This window comes from Dicentrarchus labrax, unplaced genomic scaffold, assembly GCF_905237075.1.
Source record: "Dicentrarchus labrax unplaced genomic scaffold, dlabrax2021, whole genome shotgun sequence".
Lineage (NCBI taxonomy): Eukaryota > Metazoa > Chordata > Actinopteri > Moronidae > Dicentrarchus > Dicentrarchus labrax.
The window spans coordinates 25,116,659-25,139,621 of record NW_026136704.1 but is presented as its reverse complement, the minus strand read 5'-3'; the positions used below and the strand labels follow the sequence as shown (position 1 = coordinate 25,139,621).

Sequence of the window (22,963 nt, the reverse complement as noted above, 5' to 3'; positions counted from 1 at the left end):
ATTACTCATTTGGATTTCCAAATGATCCAATAATGTCCAACCCCCACCATAAATTCACACATTCAAGTTGCCCATATTTGTCCTTTTTAATATACTTATATATAAATACATACATTTGTATAAGTCATTCTTGATTTTGGCTTCAATCTGTGATTCTGCACAAACAAGCAAAGCTGGTGGAGGCACAGAAACAATGCACGTAGAAGTGACAACCCATGAGATTGATATAAAGTCAGAAGTCATCTAGAGGATCAAAACAACAAAGTGAGAAAATAATGACAGTTAGCAGGATGTGAATGCCATCCCCCTTAATGTCCCAGTCACCTTCTGCTGGCAGCAGCTTCTGATGTAGCCATAAACTTGAGGAAAAGCAGTCCCAATGCTTGAGAAGAAAACAATTATAGCCGTCCATGAATAAATTACAGTCTGGGTTGCAGTTGCAGACACTACAAAGTATTACATGTTGCATTACATAGATCGTCCATATTCAACATGAAAATAACACTTGAGAGTTAAGCAAACTGTTAAACATGATAAGACAAGATTTGAAGAGAAAATAATGAAAATAAACTAGATTACAGGAATACACTTGAGTAATCTAGTTAATGACATATTATTAAAATTATGAGGAGAAAATCAGCAATCTTGCAATGCATTTTTTTAAGTAATCCTCACAAAATTGCAATGATCAACACTGACATGTTTGCTGCATCAAACAAAAAGTTTCTATGGCCAGTTTTACATCATGGTCAGCAGGTTGAACAGGATACAAATCAGGAGCCAATGCCCAAGACAGGTCAAGCTCTACACATCACTACACAGCCAAGCTGAATGGTACAGCACTGCTAAGTACTCTCATTGGGAACACTCATTCATATACATTTTCTTAATCTTACATGTTTAAATGCTCGGTTTCAGACACTTGTCATGCTTGCCCATTTGCATACAGTTTGTTGCTGACACAACAAGCAAACTTTTCCCCACAAGACAAGCTTTGAGTTAATATGCTATTTGTTTTATTAGGAGCCACCTATATTTTTCCTTACAGGGTGACTTTTTAATAGTAAGCCCACTCCAGTTACAAAATAAGGCCTTAAATCCACTGAAGCATCGCAGCAGACTGTCATGCTGACCTCCACAGGTTATTCAGTTGAAGAAGATTGTACTCAGTCCACCTGATTACAGGTTAGAAGATGAACAGTCAATATTAAGCTCCTGCAGAGCCAGCATCAGGGGATCACTGACAAAGATGAAGACACAAATAAAATTTTATATCACATTGAAAAAAGAAAAAAAAAAAACAATATAAAAGAAGTGACTGCTGCTGAATTCATCTCAGAAGCAGAAGCTACAGTGGCGTCGAATGCAGCGGCAGAGTTTAAGGCAATACTGGTAAGCACCACACCACCATCTGGGGTAAAGATATCTGGTTCAGGAGGGCAGAGGAGGATTTTCACTTGTCCTGCATTTTTTCCAGGATTGGCACAATCATGTCAAATTTAGGCCTCTTTGCTGGGTCTTCGTTCATGCAGATCTTCATGAGCTTGCAAATGTGGGGTGAAATGCCGGGGGGGATAGTGGGCCTCAAACCTTCCAAGGCAACCTGAGAGCAAAAACAGACAGACGTTTGGTACTGTAGAAAAGATATTCCTGAATGCATTAAAGCTATGAAACAGATGATTTGCAAACATTTGCTACTCTGTTGGTAATCTAATGAGCCAAAGATAGCTCCGCTAACCTTCATGCCAATTTCCATGTTTGACAGGTCAGCATACGGCACTTCTCTGGTCACCAACTCCCACAGCAGGATAGCGAAGCTCCACATGTCTGCTGACCGACGGTTGATCTCTTCGGGCTTTTTCTGCAGGGCTGGAAATCACAAAGAGCAACAAGTGAAAGTCATGCAGAGCAAACACAATGAACTCCACCCAGGGGTTCCCAAGCTTTTCCGAGCCAAGGTCCTCCAAAAAGCATTAGTTTATGGCCGGGGTCCCCCTTTAGTAAAGTAAAAGTAAGGCCTAAACTTTGAAAAACCCTGAACTACACCTACTACCTTCTGCAAAAAAAACACTTCTGTTCAAGTACAAGTTTTCATTATTATGCAGTTATTCTATGTGTGGTCAAATATTCATCGATTGACAACCAGGGAACTGAACCTGTGGAACAAAATTATCACAAAACACAAAATCCTTCACATCATATACTTCAGTAATCATCAATTCTCCATGAGTGGTATCATAATCATAATACAGCGTGATCATGAGGAACTGCCTTTACAGTTTGCATTTGCTTTAGTAAACTGTGGTAAAATGTGACACTTGGCTGAAGAGGAGACGATGTAAAAGTGCTTGGTAACCATAGCATCCTCAGTAGAGTCCCTTAGGCTATATAGAAATAGATGGCGGTAAAGTGAAGTAACTTATCTCCGCTATGATGCAACTAATTTCACAAAAACAGCAGGTTTATAGCAGATAGCAGGAAACGGAGAAAAGTGGACAAGAGAAATGGAAATAGACTTATCAAATAAACCTTTTTCTATTTATCTCCTAAAATGTAATGTCACCTTGAATATATTTACTCAGTCTCCCTTTTTCTATATGAATCAACACAATGAAGTGAAAATATTCTATTGTGAGGGCTTGGCTAAATGAAAAAGAAAACAATGATAAAAAAAAAACTAGGGCTGTCATAGAAAAGTACTTTAGAAATTCCTCTGTAAGAAACCGGTTGTGGTTTGTTTTGTTAACAAAATCATATTTCATGAGTTAAGATACTATATTAAGATATAAAGATAAATATTATCATACTGTCCCAGCAATACCAGTGATTGACAACCCTCAGTGTCTGTGTATCCAAATTCAATCTAAAGCTCCTTTTTTTCCCACATGATTTAGGGATTTCCATCTCTTCCAATAGAAATAGTTTATACATAAATCTTGACATGACAACATACATTTATAGTTTAAATATTACAGAGAAATCCTTGCTGAAGATTTGAAGGCGTATTGTAATTCACCATAGCAAAATCTGTACGTTTGTGCCTTATCAATAGCAACGCTCTCTGTTTTCACTACCCACGCTCACTACCCACTATATGTATTACTGTATGGTTGTTTCTATGGTAACTGGTAAGCTGTATCCCACACAGTCCCGCCATTCTGCTTTATACACAACTTAAAACCCTTTCTGTGGGTTGCTGTTACTGTTTGCATCCCTGCTGCAAAGGTTCCCTGGTTATTTTCATATTCTGTAACCAGCTTATGTTTCAGACTTGCTCTGATTTTACTGTATCTCAAAGGGAAATCAGCTGCAGATTAAATTTAGTTCAGAGACAGTGCAGAGTCCCTGCATCCATCATTCACGCTGGAGCTTGAGTGGTTCCAGCTGTCACTGTGGATCTGTGCTGTATGAGTGATGCCTACCCTCGGGGGCTACCCAAGCAGGCGAGTACATCCTGCCAGGACACTGGAAGGAGAACTTGACGTCTGCCATGCTGATCCTGGCTGTCATATCTTCATCTATCTGTGGAGACAAGGAACACTGACTGAGATGGGAACGAACATCACTTTCATTTTCTGCAGTTTTCTTTTTAGGCGACACAATTTTCTTTGATCCTTATGATCCTGAAAGCTATGCTGAAACCACACTTCTTCTTACCATGACGCTCTTGCTGTTGAGATAGTGGCGAGGGATCATGGGTTCAAGTGTGTGTAAGAAGGCCATTCCACAAGCAATGTCCAGAGCAAACTTCACCGCCTGCGTCTGGTCCACTACAAAGTCTGACAGCAGGATGAGTGACAAATCAAAACAGGTTTCAGCCACCCGTACTTTCACCACATAACAGGATGACAGTTGCTGTACAAAAAGTGATGGCAACATAATGACAAATGCATAAGTGCAATAAATCACAAATCCCTGCAAGTACGGGCTTTGTGACCAGAGTAGAAGTACTCACTGGTGCCTTCATGCAGCACGTTGTAGAGGGAGCCATAAGGCATCCAGTGTGTGATGATGATGGGGTGAGGGGCGGGAGGAGACTGACATGCTCCCAACATGGGTAGGACATTCGGGTGGGAAAATATCCTGGGATGTGGCCAGAGGGAGGGAGGGAGGAACAGGAAAGAGAGACAGACAGACAGACAAAAAGAGGCAAACCCACAGAGGATTTGACATAAACAAACGGCTTGTGTGAGATGCAACACCCCCAAAAAGAAAGAATACGTAAAGTTTGGTTCAACACAATGCAAACAGACAAATGAGTGATCACGACAGCGCAGAGCATAGAGGCTGTAGAAAAGTCGGGATTAGATAATAACCTGAGTTTGGGATACTCCTCATTGAAGTCTCGGCTTTTCCTTGTGGTCCAGTCACGGACTTTTAGCACCTTAACAACAACTTCATTTCCTTGCCAGCGCCCTTGCCACAGCTACCGATGAGAAAGACATATAGAAAAAGTGAAGTGAACGACCTTCAACGGAGAATCGGCAGAATGGGAAAAAAAGAAAACAAGAATATAAAGTACCTCTCCAGACTGGTTCTCATTTACTTTAGCCAGGAGAGAGAGCTGTTTGTAGTCAATTCCTGCATGTTTGTTCAAAGTGCCATTACCTAAAAACACAAGATTGAGACAAACATCAGTGACAAGTTAAAGCTCAGACAAAAGCTGCATTATTCTGTGAAATTCAGCACAACAGCATGCAGATGGAAAAGCAGTGGAAATTTCAAACGCTACATTAGGACTGGTTGGGAGACCAGCATGGAATATTTTTCCCTTTCAAGCAGCACTCTAACTGATGGAAACTGGTCAGCTAATAAAGCTTTATGTGTTTGAGGGACTCACGGGGTCGAGTTCTGGTGGTGCCTTTCCAGAACGTGTCCTTGAAGGGAATTTTAGCTAAACTCTGTCCCATTTTCTCAGCTTTGTCTGTGCGGTGGAGGGACAAAGAGAATTCAATGAGAAAACTGAACACAAAGATAAAATACATTTGAACCTGCTGGAATGAGGTGAGAGGTAATGGAGAGTCAGGATACCTCTGAGGAGTTCACGCAGGTGGGGTTTGGCTTTGTCCATGGGAGTTTCCCCATATTTGTTGCAGATGCTCACCTGAGCCCCATTAGTCACGAGGTCCTGAGAAAAAGACAGATTGTTTACAGCCACATTTTTAACAGTTTGTCGAGATGGGAACTTGTCTCAGCGTTATCACCACCAGGGGGTGCACTAACCTCAGCCACTTGGTCTTGGCCCCAGAAGCAGGCATAATGCAGTGGTGTGTTCCCATGTTCATTGGCTGCATTAGTGTCTGCTTTGCACTGGATCAGCTAAAAGAGAAGCAAAAACAAAGGATTACATGCAAAACAAGACTGGCCAGATCTTGTTTGGGCTGTATACAGGGATGAGTGTTAATGCTGCCAACAAAAATCATGGAGGTTCGTCTTGCCTGTGGATACATACCAGAGGTATTGAGACATGCCTATCATTAAACTCAATAGCTGCCTGGCAGCTATTCTAAATCAGACACCCTCGAGCACAAGCCTCACATTATGGCAAACTCATAGATACAAGATATCCTTGCATTTTATCAGAGACCAAAATTAAACAAATACTATAATTTGACTGGTAACTTTCAGTGTTTTTACCTTCAGTGTCTTACCAACCAGACCTGCTGTTTTACAAAATCTACTATAATACTTTTGCAGCCACATGCAGCTCCACACAGCACAGTGCATGTTGCAACTCCAAACGTATACCTTACAGAGCCTTTAAACAGGACATACAGTGTGCCCATGTGATGAATCTTAAAAGGCTGAGGTGGAATCCTGCAGGTGCAGACACTATGCATGAACGAATCCCTGTATTTCTGGTTGCACTGCAGCTATTGATTGTTTTCTGCTTTCTGTGAAGTTTGAACTTATTTTGGTGTCCTGTTTGCTAACCTCTTTAGGATATCCATGTAAAAAGAACAAATGGTGGTACTTAAAATAAAGCCTCTATGCAGATATAATTGATATCTATATCTTGAGCAAAATAACTACTTCTTACATTGCTTGTTCTTTACAACTATAATAGTAAGCACGTTTTATAATCATACTTGCAGCCATTACCTTACACTTTCCCTCGACACTGACAAATTGCTCTCCCTTCGTTTTAAAATTGCTGATGGAGAAACTACAAGAACAGACAAGACCTTTGTCTTTATAATTCATGTTCAGGTGACATCATTTCAGGTTTCATAATATCCTGCATGTATGAAGTAAACTTGAAGTGATACACCATTTTTCTCAGTGAGATTTGTGTGTGCAAAGAAGGAATGTGTGTCTGTTTCACAGCCCTGGTGTCAGTTTTTGACTTGATTTCTTTGGAGGAGAACATGTTTAACGTTAATACAAGATCTAATCTGACAAATAGACTATAGAGAGAGTGTCAGTTAGTGGATGACCACAGGAACCAGGAAGGAACCTCTTCCAGCAACACTGTGTGCATGTGTTTACACAAATCATACCTTTCCCACAATGTCTCGATGTCCATGGCTGGCGGCCAGATGCAGAGGAGTGTCGTCTCCACGGTTCATGACGTTAATGCGAGCCCCTCTCATGATGAGCATGTCCACCACGCTGGAGCGGCCCTCCCTGCATGCCCAGTGGAGAGGGCTAAAGCCGTGGTCGTCCCTACAGCGAGAGAGGAGCATTCATATTCAGCACAGGTTTCACTAAGACCTTCAGCACAGCAAGGACTTAGAAGAACCGCAGGACAGGCAGGAAAAGTTTATGACTCGAGGGAGAAAAAAAGTACACCAGCAACTTCAGACCCTGGGCTATCCAAATTAAAATTTTCCCCGCAAACAACTCTGTGGTTTACTTGGCACAAGGCCAAGAGGTACAGAGTGGGACTGTTTTTTGGAGCATATGGGTTTTGCTTTGACAATCAAAATACCACTTTTCAAATAAAGACAACAAGTGTGCATTCCAGAGAAAAACTGGGTGGTCAACATAGAAAATACATATTGGTTCAATAAGCTGTATTGTTTATGGCCTATTATATATAATCTGTTTATAAGGCTTAAAAATAGCCTCTGTTGCCAGTTTACGGGGTACACCTATCCAACTAATGCAGTCTAATGCAAGAGTCCTGTAACACTGCACTTAATAAACTGACAACTGAGTGCACTTAATCTGAAACTGCAGCATTAAGTTGCTTTAGGCTGTTCAGCATAATAGGAATTTGTTCATTTATACTTCTGTCATCTTCCTCTAAAAAAGAAAAAGGAAGTTGATGCAACTCAGACTGAGACAACAGCTAATAGGCCTCTGGCACTCATCATTCCTCTTTGTCTCTGTGACACTGGCAGTGACACATGTAGGACAGTGGCCTCGATTACATGACAGAGTGACTGATGGTGTACCTCCTCAGAAAAGAAGAGATAAAGACTGAGAGATTAAGATGCAGTAAGTGACAGAGAGTCAATCAGAAAAAGAAAAAAAAGGCTCAGCATTCGCTGCAGCCCTTATAAGGCCTAGCGAGACTTCCTCCAGCAGCACTGCACACGCATTAACTCCAGCTGTTGTGCGCGATTGTGTCATTCTTTATTTCTCTACCCTCTCTGCCTGGCTGTGGTCACCTCCTCCTCTCTTACAAAGTTCCTTCCCTCATCAGAGTCTCTCCCCTCCCTCGTCCTCTCATTCAAATCCTTCCTCCCCCTCTAAGTTCCACTATTGGACTGTATTGATGATACATTCCACTTTCCATACACTTTCCTTTTCCATGTGGGCTTTACTGTTCGTCAAGACACAGAACAATCCTCCAGATAATGAAGTTATGCACTTGCTCTGAAATTATGAGTAGGCAGACAGAATAAAAATGTGATCTGGGAACTGAGAGAGTATTATGAATCTGCAGGAATCTGAACCCTCTGCCCGACCCGCGATCAATTCACTGGCTTGTATTCGCACATCCTGCAGAGCTCTGCTCAAAACAGCATCAAGAGCCCCACAGAGACCCTCAGTCCCACAACACACTTCTATCTGTGCATCTGGGTGACCTGCTGCAGTCACAGCAGATCTGCTCTCAGAGGCAATTTCCTCTAAGACCAAAAGGCCAAATCTTACAAGTTAATTAGCTTAAGTTTACAAGAGAAAAGCTCCCAACAGACTCACCTCTATGATTTTATTAGTTTTCTGTGTTAAGCTTGAGTCTGTTTCGGGGAGCAAGCAGAGTTGTGAAGTCAATGGCTGTATCCTTTAAAGCATGTGTGCACAAATAAATGTATGAATGTATGTAAACTGTATGAGATTAGATTCACTGTTTGCAAATAACTAGAGCTCAAACAGTCAGTTCATTGATTGCCAATCCACATAACTATTGCACTATTTTTAAGTTGATTAATTGTTTAAGTCTTTCATCTATACACTGTTAACTGACTTTAAGCTTTGAACTGCTGGTTGGACAAAAAAACACATTTAAAAGACTTGGATGTTCATTTGTTCACAATCTGACATTTTGTAGAATGTGTATATATATATACATATATATATCATATATATATATAATATAAAATATATACATATATATATATACATATATTATAAAATATATATATATATATATATATATATATATATATATATATATATATATATATATATATAATATAAAATATATACATATATATAATATAAAATATATACATATATATAATATAAAATATATACATATATATAATATATATATATATATATATATTATATTATATATATATATATATATAATATAAAAATATATATATATATATATATATATATATATATAATATATATATATATATATATATATATATATATATATATATATATATATATATATTTATATATATATATATATATATATATATATATAATATAAAAGACATCAATCGATGAAGACAATAATCATTACTTGCCGACATGGACCAAAAACACATCAGGTACTTTCTTTCTCTCATTCTGTTTTTCATCAGAAAATATGTATTTAGATTTTTGGGGTTTTTTAATTAATCCTTTTTGTATATCAACAAAAATAGTGCATTGTTGTTTTTCTAATATCATTCAGACCTAATTGGTAACAGACTTTTTAAAGATCTTTAAACAAAACAAGCCTAAAATGTACTACTTACAAGCCTCAAGTGAGGCCCAGGCCTCTGTTTCTGTGTGTGTATTTCTTTTTGGGGGTCCTTTTTATAGGATAGATTTTCCCTTTAAGCTAACTTCATCCCCGCAACCCAAAGGCACTTGAGTGCCAGGGTTTTTCTCCTGCTCACCCCCTCCACACTGGCTGCGGTAATTTATTTCAGGCACTTCCACCTGCCAACAGTGCTCAGTCTGGCAGACGGAAAAGCCCGAGGAAGAGCGCCTGTCTGCACCCTGTATGTCTCTGCCCCGACATCCCCGCCAGGTCATACAACAAGCCTCAGATGAGGAAAAAGGAATTCACAGAAACATCTAACAAAGGAAAAGAACCTCCACAGAAGAGGAATGAACAACATTCCCAAGATTTTGTGTTTATGTAGTAGGACTGACTCTTGCTGTCATTAAAGTGGTTGGTGCAACAATGTTTTTACATTGGAGAAAATGAGTCTTTGCTTCTCGTCTGTCACCATCATGAAACACTTATGGTTCTTTAAAATAATGTCGAACATACAGCACATAAAAAGAGCAGAATTTATGGCACTGAGGGCTAGAAACTACCAACAATATCTGCTCTAACTACAACTACCACAGCCCACAGGGATGGACAACTTTTATATTTTAATGGCTCAGTATTGGCTAAAATAACAGTGATCAAATTCTCATTCTTTCTTTACTGTACTGTGTTTTGGACATTTGTTATTTGTATAAGACTACGTGGACTACAGCAATTAGTTCAATGTGTCAGACACCTACCGCTATTTAATTAATATTTAAGTAAATATAAGTATCAGACACAATGGATCTGTGGCTAATACATTACCCTCAGATAATCTGCTAATGGAATTCTAGCTGACAATTAAGTCTGACAATTTAGAGCCTTTTCTGCAATAGCTGCAGACTAGAAGGACTGATCCTGAGAGTATTAAGTAGAAATCTTCTGTCAGGACTGTAGAAACCAGTGAATGAGATTAGCAAAGCAGAAAACATGGTTTGGGGCGTAATTTAAGGTTCCTTATGAAATTCTATATCGGTACATTTCTAATGATCCATTCAGAACATAGCCGAGCCGCGACAGACCGTGTTAGACACAATAATTTGTGCTGCCTCATTCACAAAAGCTTCTTCTTCTAAAACCATTGCTTCCTGCTTCAACAAGCCTCTACACCACTGGCTGCTTGTAATAGTAACCATTGCAGGGCAACAGGCTCATACTGCTGGCCCCCACCACAGAGGTTATATATATAAAATGAGTATTCACACTGTCAATCTACCTCCTTCCCAAACAAGGAGGCTAGACCCTAACAACATGGTGAACTCTATAAAAATAATTGCCATAACAATCATGAGTGGAAGTGGTCAAACTGTCATTCACACATGCACAGGGCTTCTTTTGGATGTACATTTTAATGAGGCCAAATACAGATAGCCATCAAAGCCACAATAACACACTCACAGGCCAAAGAAAACACAATACTGAACTCGGTCTTCTGTTTCAGACCAAATAACACAAATAGGGCAATGTGAGGAATGGAGAGCGGCACAGGGCCTCGTAACCCATACATTTGTAATGAACAATATTTTTATGCAACCAGGGCTGTAACAAACTATTTTTATTTATTAATGTGGCAACTATTCTCAGTTCTCAGTTAAGCGTTTGTTTTATAAAACATTAAGAACAGAATCACAATTTCCTAGAGCCCAAAACGACAACATTTGTTTGGACTTTGTCTGACCGACAGTCTAAAGCCTATAGATATACGGTATTCAATTTATTATTATATTACGTAAGACAACAAAAGGCAACTAGAAACACACAACTTAAACCATCAAAGCTGCAGTAGGTAACTTTAACAATTTACTTTCACTATATCCTGACAGTAGTACATGAAACAGATAATCATCTTTAATCAATTGTTAAAATATTGGCATTTTATGCTAATTTATTAATTTGAGCTGAAACAATTATTAGATTAATTGATTACTCAACCGTGAGAACATTTTACTGTAGCTGTTTAATAATAATTATAATTGTTTATCATTTTAGTCCTTTTTACAATCACAAATTCCACACATCTTCTATATATTTAAGCTTTAAAGCTTTGTGATATGTGATTTAAGTATTTCTGATTCTGATAGCGTAGCCGAATGAGAAAGTAAGAAAGAAAAGTAAAAGCTCTACATATAACCTGAATTTAATTTCAAAACCAAATAGTTCTAAAATGGTACAAAACCACAGGTTAGCCTCACACCCACAAAACTATGACTCACACTATGGAGCAACAAGCGCAGTGACAGTGTAACACACATTCAGGAAGGACCAGAGATGATGAGTATATAGTAAACACTTAGGAGAGTTTGCTTTAAACTTTGCAATTAACTCTTCTGAGCTTGGAGGAAATGTTGAGGGTAAATGAGTGGAGCTATTTAATACCACTGGGAGACAAATACCGGAAACACATAAGTGGAGGAGGGGAAGGTTATGTGCTCTGCTACAGCCTACTGTGCATTTTTCTGTTGAAAAACTCACTATTTGGCCACACACACACACACACACACACACACACACACACACACACACACACACACACACACACACACACACAAAGATTCTCTGTCTCCTCACACATAACTCTTTCAGTCCTGCCCGACTACAATAATCTCCTCTCCTCCCCCCTCCCTCTGAGTTTTGGTAGGTGGTAGACGATCCCCTTGAGGCCTGTGTGTTATTCCTTGTAAGGAGATTCAGCATTCCACTACTACTCTTAGTCTGGGCGTTATATCAGTGTAAACACACTGTCATCGAGGAGCACAGAAAACATACTCTGACAGGCTGAGATATAGTGGGTTTACTGGAACATAGGCAAAGTTCTGTAAGGGAATGAAAAGGCAAAAATAAGTGTGTTTCACCCACTGGGGGAGATATATCATCCGGAAAAGGGAACTTGACATGCAATCAGCTAATGGACGAGTCACATGTAGGGGTGCATGTATCCACCCTGGCCGGATGCAATCATTCAGCCAAGCCACAATGAGAAAATGTAAACTAATGAAAGAGCACAAAACTGCTATAAAAACACTATTTAGTATCCTGCATGTGCTTACTTACTTACTATACTTTGAAAATTATAATATTGTAATATAAAAAGGTATGAATCCGTTTTATCTATACAGCAAATATAAAATGTACCTAGAGACATCTCTCTGCCTCAGAAGGCAACAAATCAATTCTGTTTTCATATCCTCTCCTATTGTTAATCGCATTATTACTAGGTTAAAATTAACTACCTCACTTCTGGATGTTATCACACCTCTTAAACAAATCCATGAATCATTTTCTCACATTACACAGGAAATTAGATGGTTGACACATTACTAGTTGTATATCTTTATATTCAACTTTGCAACAGTAATTAAAGAAAATGAAAAAAGGCAAATTAAGTGTTTCTTTGAAACTTCTAAAACTTGACAACTACATCCTTAGCAAACAGATTATAACACAATCCAACTAGTTGTTACTGTGCTCCGCATTCTTACCATAAATGTACTAAAAGAAATCATGGGAGAAAAAGACAAAACGAGAGCAGAGCTCCAAGGCACACAGTCATCATATTAAACAGATAAATTAATTCTCTCTTTGCTTGCTCTGAAAACAAACAGCAGTAGTCTAAATCTAGGACAGAAAGGTCCAAAAGAGAAACTTCCCGGGTGGTCATCACTACTTGACTGGCAACCTCTGCCAAGTTTTTCTTTACGGTGTCAGCTGAGGATACAGAAGCTTCTCCACGCTGACTGATGATCTGTAACTATCAGATATTTTGTATAATAAACATGTCAAATCTTACAGTAGCCTGTACTATTCTCTGCATGTATGTGCTTTTTTAAAATGTAATTTCTTCAAGTTCTAAATTTAATTGCAGCCACAACTGAAAGTGGAACTAACTCTGCCATCACAGAAGGTTTCCTGTCCAAAATCGCACTGTTGAATTATTCTGCTGGCATTCTGGACATAAACATGTGCCCACAAGGAAATGGGTTCAATCACAGGCCACGATCTCGCTAGGGAATGAAAAGGCGGGCTTTCATCCTGCACCAGAAACTGGGCTTGAGAATGCAACATTTAAAAGTCAGACACTGCAGTGTAACTCATATTTTCATATGAGATTCTGATTCACCTTATCTAGCATCACAAATTCATGTTGTGGCAAGTCTTGTGCAGATTAAAGTACAATTGTGCAAAAGGAATCATTGACTGAACAGTGAAGACACAGCAGAGATAACCCCCCCCCCCCTTCGGGCATCTCAAAACACCAAGATAGTGTCTGATCTTCAGTCTGTAAAGATATTTTGTTTAAAAAGAATACAATCAATTTTTTGTGTGATATCATTACTGACTAAAAGCAGCAAAAGGAGATTATTTTGGCAAGTTAAAACACATTCTTAATGACAGCAAGAGACTTCTGGACACGAGTTACCAGTCATGCTTAGGGGTGTAGGCTATTTTAATATTGCATTTAAGAGTTCATTTTGTAGTGCGTTTCGATCAGCATTTGATTAGCCATGGATAGAAGTGATATATGACATCGTCCTGACAAGACAATACACAAATAAAGAAACCTTGGCTCACCCTTGATTGAGGTCATTCTCTGTATTGTCCAACCATAAGCGAACTGCCACTGCATTGCCTTCCCGGCACTGTGTAAAGATATCATCCATTCTGGCCTGTGTGTTCTTCTTCTCTTAAGGAGTAGATGCGAAACTGAAGTGGGATCGATGAGCGAGGCGACCCGAGGGGTTCAGCAGGGTCCTGGCCAGCATCAGTTCCTCATTTGGGACAATGAGGGACACAGTCAGAGGGGCTCAGCGGCACTCACACAACGCCTGAAAGAAAGGACAGAAAAGGGGGCGGGTCCTCTGTTAACACATTTTTCAATCAGTCCAAACCTTCAGGTGAATCCACTCTGGTACAATTCTGTTGTACAAACCTAGAAAAAAGAAAGCTAAGCAACCAAGAAACCCAGTGTTGAGTAATCTTATCCTCCTTAGTAATACTGGGTGGGTATGCAGTTTACAGCATTGTGACTCACAACAGTTGGCTGTGAATAGCACCCTGTGAACCAGGGTAGATAAATATTCCTATCCGTTGTCATGCTAAATTCTGTACTTCCTTAATATTTTAATTAGTATTGAATAGGGCTGCCACTAATGATTATTCCTATTATTTTCTGGATTTATCACCTAGTCTATAAAATGTCTGGAACAAAAGTTTGTTTCGTCAGTCCACAACCCAAATATATTCAGTTTAATATAATATAAAACAGAGAAAAGCAAGAAATCTCCATATTTAAGAGGCTGATTACAGCATTTTCTGTCATTATTGCATTAAAAAGAAATATTCTGAGGATTTACTGCTTTTTCTCTGACACGTTTAATAGTAAAACAGAAAATAACCTTGGATCAAACACTTGAAGATGTCATCTTGACATTTTACAGACCAAACCATTAACCAAGAGACAAACCAGCAGATTAACCGACAGCTCAAATCTGATTATCAAGCTGTAAAATGGCATTTTAATAAACACAAGAGAGACAGGGAGGGAAAGTAGATGAAATATGCATAAGTCACACAGCCTGAGCTGTGATTAAACGACTTGTTGGCTAAATAAAAAGCATAATTGCAAGTCATTACTTTAGCAAACAGATAAACAATTCATTACAACCACATCTTAACCTGACAGTCTGAATAAACCAAGCACTCAAACTATAAAAGGTAAAAGTTACAACAACTACAGCTGCAGTTCAACCTAACATTAATGCCATTAAAGCGTGACTTTAACTACAATCAGCCTTGGAGGTTGACTTTGTGGTTTAGTGGGATTTTATTCATGTTATAAACACTGCAGCACCCTGGTGTCACAGTAATGACTTCACCGTGAACAGCAGCCTCTCTAGCTGCACTGCTATCCAGCTAACGGAGGAGGGAGAGGAGGGAGAGGAGGGAGGAAGAAAAGCTAATTTAAGTTACCTAACTTAGCGGAATATCCCTTCCACTGCTGGCGGTACAAAAATGCTCCTTCACGGCACTCTTATTAACTCAAAGTGACTCGATTAGCTGCACACATTGGCTAGCATCCTCTGCTTGAGCAAATGAGACACAGGCACAGGTTTTGGCTAGCAGGCTAACTAACTAACTAACCAACCCTCCGCCGCGTCTCCGTTTTTTCTCTCCCTTGACGCCGACTTGAGATGAACGCTAATAAAAACAAGTCGTGGGTTTAAACAGATCAAACTGCAGACTCGTTTGCCGATAAACTTACCAGGTATATTGGCCTGTTGCCGTGTAAAAGCACAGAGCAGAAGTTATTAGCGGCGTTGTGTTGTCTCCGGTAGATTGAATGCTGTGGGACGTCCACACCCTCGCCGCCGCCGTACGTACGTAAGTTACGTACGTGGTAACGTCGAGGCGCGGAAGAGAGCGCCCCGCCCCCTACAGGCGGCAGGGAGAACTGCAGGCGGTCAAAATATTCACAGCCTCAGGTCATAGTTTTTTTAAAGCGTCAATAAAACATTAATTACATTAATGTCCGTGGTCTAACCACAGTTTATATTATGGTATTATGTCCTGTGATTTGATATGATGCGTGTGGTTTTGAATTGGACATTAAAGTGAGGATGTACAAACATAAAAAGTCCCCAGGCCACTCACTAATGTCACACAAAATGTGTTTTGTGTTTATTTATTTATATTTTTTCCCGCTTGTGTAGTGGAGTTGAAGGAGAAAGTGGCATGGAAATTAAAGACTCAAGTAAATGTGCACGTATTTATTAAGGCCTTTTTGTACATTCCACCATTGTCCTCAGCTGAAAAGTTTTTTCAAGTTTATGATTAGGCCTAAAAAAAAAATGTTGTCAAAAAATATTTTGTCTTCAATACCACAGGTTAATTATAAAACATAAAAGCATCAATAACAAAAACATATGACATGAAGCGCATATACTATAGAATATAAAGATTACTGTATAAATACACTTATGCAAGTATAAAGTAGCAATACAACCTGATGTAAGATGCTTAGGTGAGTGTGTTTATCATTGACAGTATATGTGAGTGTGTGTGTGTGTGTGTGTGTGGGTGTGTGTGTGTGCGTTTATGGTATGTTTTATTTGATTGGGTAATTACATCTAAATGAGTTTTATTTAAGGTTGGATCTTTTTTGAGAATAGTTATAATATCCCAATATATATATTTCTTTTGTTTTGTTTATAAATCTGTGGGGGAATGTTGGAAAATTATGGTTTATAAACGATTATTATTATTATTATTATTATTATTATTATTATTATTATTATTATTATTATATGTATTGTTATTATTATTATTATTATTATATGTATTGTTATTATTATTATTATTATATGTATTATTATTATTATTAGTAGTAGTAGTAGTATTATTATTATATGTATTATTATGATTATTATTATATGTATTGTTATTATTATTATTATTATTATTATTATATGTATTATTATTATTATTATTAGTAGTAGTAGTAGTATTATTATATGTATTATTATGATTATTATTATGATTATTATTATATGTATTGTTATTATTATTATTATTATTTTTATTATATGTATTATTATTATTATTATTATTATGATTATTATTATGATTATTATTATATGTATTGTTATTATTATTATTATTATTATTATTATTATTATTTGTATAAGTATTATTATATGTATAATTATGGTTTTTATTATTATTATTACTATTATTATTATTTTTTTATATATATTATTATTATTATATGTATTGTTATGATTATGATTATTATTATTATTATTGGTTAAATTCTGCACAATACAAATCTCGAATAACAACAGAAACATTATTAATCTATCTGTAGTTTCATAACTACGAAAAACTCGATGTCCCATAAGTCTCTGTTGTGCATACGTCATCCAAACGCGTCTTGTAGTTCTGTTTTGCTTCCTTCACGCACATGAGACAAACCAACGTGGCTTTTGCTCTTGACGAGAAATTCCCGCAGCCATTAAATGTAGTTTATAGAAATTAAAATAAACATTTTGACACAAACAACCAAACAAGCAGTTTTGTCGCGTGACTCTCCTGGTTTTGTTGCCGTGGAGACGAACCGGTGAGTTGATGAATTAGCAGAGTTAGCGCGGTGAGAAGAGAAGAAGAGACACTACCGGGGTTGTTCTCGTCTCCAGGAGGGATTTACAGAGGTGTGTGTGCTCCTTACAGTCTGCTGGGAAACATGTTTAATGAGGATGAAGACTGGAATGACGAGAAAGACGCTCAAGTCCTGAGCAAATCTGTCTTCAAAAACCCCCAAAAGGCGAACAGCAACTCAAATGTCAAGGTAACTTCAATGTACATTTAGTTTTAGTTGCACTGATATTAGGGACCCTGTCCGTGTTCATTATGTGCTAATAATAATAATTCACCTAATTTACTGCTACTACTTTTCACATAACTACATTTATTTAAGAGCTAACGTTACCTAACTTAGCAGTTCTTATTCAAATTAGGATTTTACATATCCAATCCAATCCAACTTTATTTGTTAAGCACTTTAAAAACAACCAAATCAGTTTATAAAGTATTGTTGTGGTAAATATTCAAGACAACAAGACAAACAACTTTTACAGTGTTGTCACACACCTTTAATGCTCAGAGCATGTTACACAAAACAAAGATTGATTCATAATGTGCACAATGAAAGACATCTTCACTGTGTTTGTGCTTTAAAGCGTCCTATACATTGACAGTGTATATATATATATATATATATATATATATATATATATATATATATATAATGATACTGTCTGTCCTCCTGACCTCTCCCACTGTTGTAAATTAACCACTTTCTCTAATATTTAGTCACAAGAAGAACAATCTCTCTCAGAGGTAACATTGTTTCTAATGTTGCTACATGATAAAAATGTTATATTTACCTGCACTCAATGGCTCACTCAGACACCTGGTATGGGCTTTATAGAAATTGTGTATTATTACTGTATAAAACCTCTTAAAGACCACCAGGTCGCCCGTTGTGAGTAAATTCTAAGCTGCTTAAATCACCTACACAAATATGTTTAAACTTCATGTCAATATGGGCGTGCTACACACCACCAAAGTATCAAATGATTAAATTAATTATTTGTAATTAATAATGTTATTTGACAGTGTAATTATTTATGTAATATTCATACTGATTTAAATAAACATAGTGTTACTATTTCCCATCTTTGCTGAGGAAGAGTTTAAAGGTCTGTCTGCTCCAAATAAAGGCAGGTTGAGTGCAGTGATTAAAGCAAATAAAAGCCCAGAATAATAATTTTTATGCGTTAATTTCCCACACAATATGCAGTTCAAATTAGTTCAGCCACAACCAACCAGAGCACTGAAGTTTTAATGAGTCTGATTTATATCAGATGATGTCTGCAAACACAATGAAGAGAGGATAGTCGGGAAGTTTAACAACTGATGTGTAGTTTGTTTGTTTGTTTTGTTAATAATTCCTGTTCTGGGGGAAAGTCAAACATGGAAACATTTCATATCTCACAGTTATACAGAATAAGAAAAAGATAAATAAAGAGACAAACAAATATACAGTATAAGTGTGGACATACACACAAATAAACACATGATACCAAAGACAAAAATGTTCCTTTACCAAGCAAATTTGGCAACATAACAACAGCAAATGTAATATTAATACAATATTAAACTAAAAAACTGTAGCACAAGAAGCCATTAAACAGACAGGTCTTGGTACAGTGTTAAAACCAATTAAAAGACTAATTATATGATTTGTATTGATCAGTCCAAGGTTGTTGGGAAGAAGAGCCTGCTGCGGACCCTGCAGACTCTGGGGTCAGTACCAGACTGGAAGAGCGACGACCGTCAGCAGGACAGCGACAGTGAGACAGAAGTGGCTCCGTCGCACAGTAAGAAGAGGAAGAAGCGAAGGAAAAGGCGAAAGCAAGCGGAGACAACAGGAGAGCAGCAAGAGAATGGCGACTTGGATCGGACTGTTAAGGAGGAGAAACCTGTAGCAAAGAAGAGGAAGAAAGACAACAGATTTGGTGAGTTCATTCAGTTCATAATTTTAGAGTTTTAATAAGTATTTAATGGATTCAGAAACAGAAATATGTTGATAGATAACATTTTCTCTCTTTCTAAAGGGGCCCCGAAAGTAAAAAACACATCTGTGGGAGAGACAAAGGATGAAGAAGTGACAGAATCTGTTAAAGTGAACATAAACAAACCAGACAGCACAGATAAACTGAACAGACAACAGTGGAAAAACAAAATGAAGAACAAGAGGAATTGTAAAAATAAATACAGACAGGATAAGCCTGCGGAGGAAGTCAAGAAATCAGAATCGGCAGAGAAACAAAAAACAAAGGAGGACGTCAAAACAGATTCATATGGCAGCAATAACAGCAGTGAAAAAATCAGCCAGACAGCTGCTAAGAAAAATGAGCATAGACCACAGAAAAGGAAAAAGACTGAAGAGGACACTGACACATCCCATCCAACAGAAACACAGACACTCAGGGAAGAAAAGCAGCAGGTTGCAAAGGAGAAGAAAACAAAGGGTAGCAAAGTTGAAAAAGGTGCAACTGAATCTTCAGCTGATAGATCAAAACAGAAAGCAGATGACCCTGAAGTGGAGGTCACAGACGATCAGCACCAGCTACCCCTGAAAAGACCGAAACCCGAGCTGAGCAAAGAACTGAGTCTGAAAAGAGAGAAGCTACGGAAAATGCTCCGCAGCCAGGAAACGGACCAACGGGAGATTCCTGCAGAGACGAAAGATGAGCCGGCGGCACCGGAAGAAGAGGTAAAACCGGACCGCTCTGCCTCCCTCAGGTCCCGCATGGAGCAGCGCTTGGAGTCGGCTCGTTTCCGCTACATTAATGAAGTTCTGTACAGCACGACCAGCGGCGAGGCCAAGCGCATGTTCAAGCAGGATCCGCAGGCCTTCGGGATCTACCACAGAGGATACACGGCGCAGGTTCAGAGGTGGCCCGCCAATCCAGTGGATGACATCATCTCGTACATTCGTCAAAAGTGAGATATTACAGTTCATGTAATGTCCTGCATGTAACTCTGCACCTTTTGAGGAATGCTGTGAGGTAGATATCGACCAATATGGGTTTATCGGGGTCGATACAGACTGCATTCAGGGTCTGGAGCTGGCTCGGGAATCCTCAGGTGACCAAAGAGTAGAGCTTGGGTCACATCATAACAAATATGATGAAGTCTCACACTACACATGATTTGAGCCGGCTCCAGTCGCTGAAGAAGACTGTGGGATGCTGTTCGAAGCTACAAAAACCTAATAAGTGGACCTATGATTAATTTGTTACACATTTAATGTCTGAAATCAACACATTTGTTCAGACCTTTTCTCATTTCTGTTGAGGTTTGTTGGACATTCAAACTCAACACATTTCAAGGAATATTCTAATTAACAAAACTCACAGTTAAGTCCAGTGTGTGCTGATGGAGTTTGGGTCGAATACATTTTCATAACAGCAGAAGTGCTTCATGACTGGGAATTCATTTTACCATATTTCCTAAATTCGAATGCTTTCTAAGCTGCATATAGTTTCCGATTAAAGAAAGCCAGTGCTTTACAACCCAACCGGGAGAAAGACAAGAGATTCTGTGTCCTTTAGCTCAGCATCTGCACGATTCAACACCTTCTGACCAGAAAGTGTGGGTGCACAGTCCGATCCTTGCATTGCTTTAATACAGTATAATTAAATGCATAGTTACAGCCCTGTCAGTTAGACACACTGGTTTAGTGTCCTGTCCTAAAATAGGGCCACTCTTTACACTTTTCTGCACTGTATGTGTTTCATTTATTCTTCATTTGGCTGCTGTGAGAAGATGCTCAACATTAGTGTATCTGTGTAGATCATAACTCGTCATAACTTTAAAGGTGACATGTTCCTTTCAGCTGAATATCGAGTGATTGTAAACCCACATTGTATCTTCTATTTCAGACCTTCCTCTCTGGTAGTTGCAGACTTTGGTTGCGGTGACTGTAAAATAGCGCGCAGTGTGAAGAACAAAGTGCACAGCTTCGACCTGGCAGCTACCTGTGAGCTTGTGACAGTCTGCGACATGGCCAACGTGAGTCTGCCATTTTCCTGCGTGCTAATTTACGTACAGTGTGTGTGATTGTCAGAAAGTAAAACGCACACTGTCTCTGTGTGCAGGTCCCGCTTCGTGATGGCTCTGTGGACATCGCCGTGTTCTGCCTTTCTCTCATGGGAACCAACCTGGCTGATTTTCTAGCAGAGGCTAATCGTGTTTTAAAGACGGGGTAAAACATGTAGCACTGATTCAGTAAAGGTGTCGCTGTTTTGTATATATAATTTATGTGTGTATAACTGTTTTACACAATTTTTTTCGTTAAGGGGTGTCCTTAAAATCGCAGAAGTGGCGAGTAGGTTCGAGAACGTGCGGAGCTTCGTCACTGCGCTGGCAAGTCTGGGATTCAAGCTGGTGTCCATGGTGAGGCGACAAATAAGATAACATTAGTGACCATGTTTACACTCTCCTATTCATGTACTACTTTTAAATTATTGAATAAATTTAGCGCATGCATTGTCACAGCACTTTTTTAAGATGAAACGTAAATGTAAATATCTATATTTTACACTTTTTGTTTCCAGATGTACCTTTTAAATTAATCATACAAAAATATACAACGTGTTTAGAACAGGTTTCATAACTTTTGCCTTTTTAAGAAGTCAGTTTGCTCAAAGAGGGAGTTAGTAGCTGGCAGCTGCATCTTTCATTATTGATAGCGTGTGGCTATGGTGCTGTGGGCGGGGAAACCTCAAGTGAAAAAGAATATTCAGTAAACTGGTTTGTTGTTGACAGCAGAGAGACTTGGTTAAATGTGTTAAAGGTAGATGAGCATCATTTCTGAACAGCTCAGTCTGAGGGAGAGTTTAGGCTCATGATTGCCGGTAGCAAAGTTAGTACAGTTGTACATAAAACATCTCAGCCCAGAGACTGATCGTATGTAAAGAACGATTTTGCTTTTTTTTCTTTAGGACACAGAGAACACTCATTTCTACTCCTTTGAACTACTGAAGACGGGAGAGGCTCCAGAAAATAAAAAGAAATTTGGGCTGCAGTTGAAGCCTTGTGTCTACAAGAAAAGATAATGTGATACGAGTTCACTCAGTGTCTGTGTTTGGTTTACTGTTCAAAGCAGTAGTTGTACATTGTTCTTGGTGGCTACATGTTGAAGCCTCTGGAATGTTTTTTTTTTTCTTCCCAGGTTTTAGTTGAATTATGTGCTTTATTTGTACATGAAGTGTCATGTCATACAGGGCTCTCTGATCATGTGCCATCAGTATCCAAGAGCATGCAGGTTTTACTTTCGATTGTCTCCAGTTTAAGATGATCAGTGACATAAGACTCTGGACACTTTATACAGACCACCAAAAGTTATCTAAATGTTAAGATTCTTCAATTGAAAAATGCTAAAATGTCTTGAATAAATAACAAATATATACATTTTTTAAATGAATCTGTGTTTTGACTTTATGATAAAGTATTCTTAGGGGCTCTAACACTCAATTGTTTTCATTTTTTCTTGGAAATTACAGCAGTTGTGTGGCAATAAACCTTCTACACACTGAAAGATAGCTTTTTATTTGTATTTGTATTTGTATTTGTATTTGTAAGACATTTTAAGAGCAAATAAATCTTTAAGGGATTCTGAGTTAA

The 22,963-nt window shown here is 38.3% G+C and overlaps 2 protein-coding genes across 2 annotated transcripts; one reads left to right on the top strand and one right to left on the bottom strand.

The window, feature by feature from the left end:
* Nucleotides 1–71: 71 nt before the first annotated feature.
* On the bottom strand, nt 72–15,586 carry LOC127361868 (integrin-linked protein kinase). The gene is made up of 13 exons (XM_051396918.1): nt 15,474–15,586; nt 13,784–14,037; nt 6,501–6,666; nt 5,224–5,319; nt 5,032–5,128; nt 4,841–4,924; nt 4,523–4,608; nt 4,317–4,426; nt 3,956–4,083; nt 3,658–3,779; nt 3,423–3,522; nt 1,739–1,869; nt 72–1,603 (listed from the first exon to the last, which is right to left on the bottom strand). Exons 2-13 carry the CDS (start codon nt 13,870–13,872, stop codon nt 1,454–1,456), a joined length of 1,359 nt encoding a protein of 452 aa, XP_051252878.1. The 5' UTR covers nt 13,873–14,037; nt 15,474–15,586; the 3' UTR covers nt 72–1,453.
* Nucleotides 15,587–17,152: 1,566 nt separating this feature from the next.
* On the top strand, nt 17,153–22,953 carry rrp8 (ribosomal RNA processing 8). Its single transcript, XM_051397682.1, has 7 exons — nt 17,153–17,555; nt 19,026–19,287; nt 19,387–20,278; nt 21,220–21,349; nt 21,436–21,542; nt 21,637–21,733; nt 22,282–22,953. The coding sequence occupies exons 1-7, from the start codon at nt 17,451–17,453 to the stop codon at nt 22,393–22,395; spliced, it is 1,707 nt and encodes a 568-aa protein (XP_051253642.1). The 5' UTR covers nt 17,153–17,450; the 3' UTR covers nt 22,396–22,953.
* Nucleotides 22,954–22,963: the final 10 nt, after the last annotated feature.

What these genes read in the sequence shown, in the direction of transcription:
- LOC127361868 (XM_051396918.1), bottom strand. Translation starts at nt 13,872, where the DNA reads ATGGATGATATCTTTACACAGTGCCGGGAAGGCAATGCAGTGGCAGTT. An exon ending in GAGAATGACCTCAATCAAGG is followed by an intron (nt 6,667 to 13,783) that starts GTGAGCCAAGGT and finishes CTCTCGCTGTAG; the next exon opens with GGACGACCACGGCTTTAGCC. An exon ending in GCCAAGACCAAGTGGCTGAG is followed by an intron (nt 5,129 to 5,223) that starts GTTAGTGCACCC and finishes TCTTTTTCTCAG; the next exon opens with GACCTCGTGACTAATGGGGC.
- rrp8 (XM_051397682.1), top strand. Translation starts at nt 17,451, where the DNA reads ATGTTTAATGAGGATGAAGACTGGAATGACGAGAAAGACGCTCAAGTC. An exon ending in ACAGCAACTCAAATGTCAAG is followed by an intron (nt 17,556 to 19,025) that starts GTAACTTCAATG and finishes TGTATTGATCAG; the next exon opens with TCCAAGGTTGTTGGGAAGAA. An exon ending in GATTCAAGCTGGTGTCCATG is followed by an intron (nt 21,734 to 22,281) that starts GTGAGGCGACAA and finishes TTTTTTCTTTAG; the next exon opens with GACACAGAGAACACTCATTT.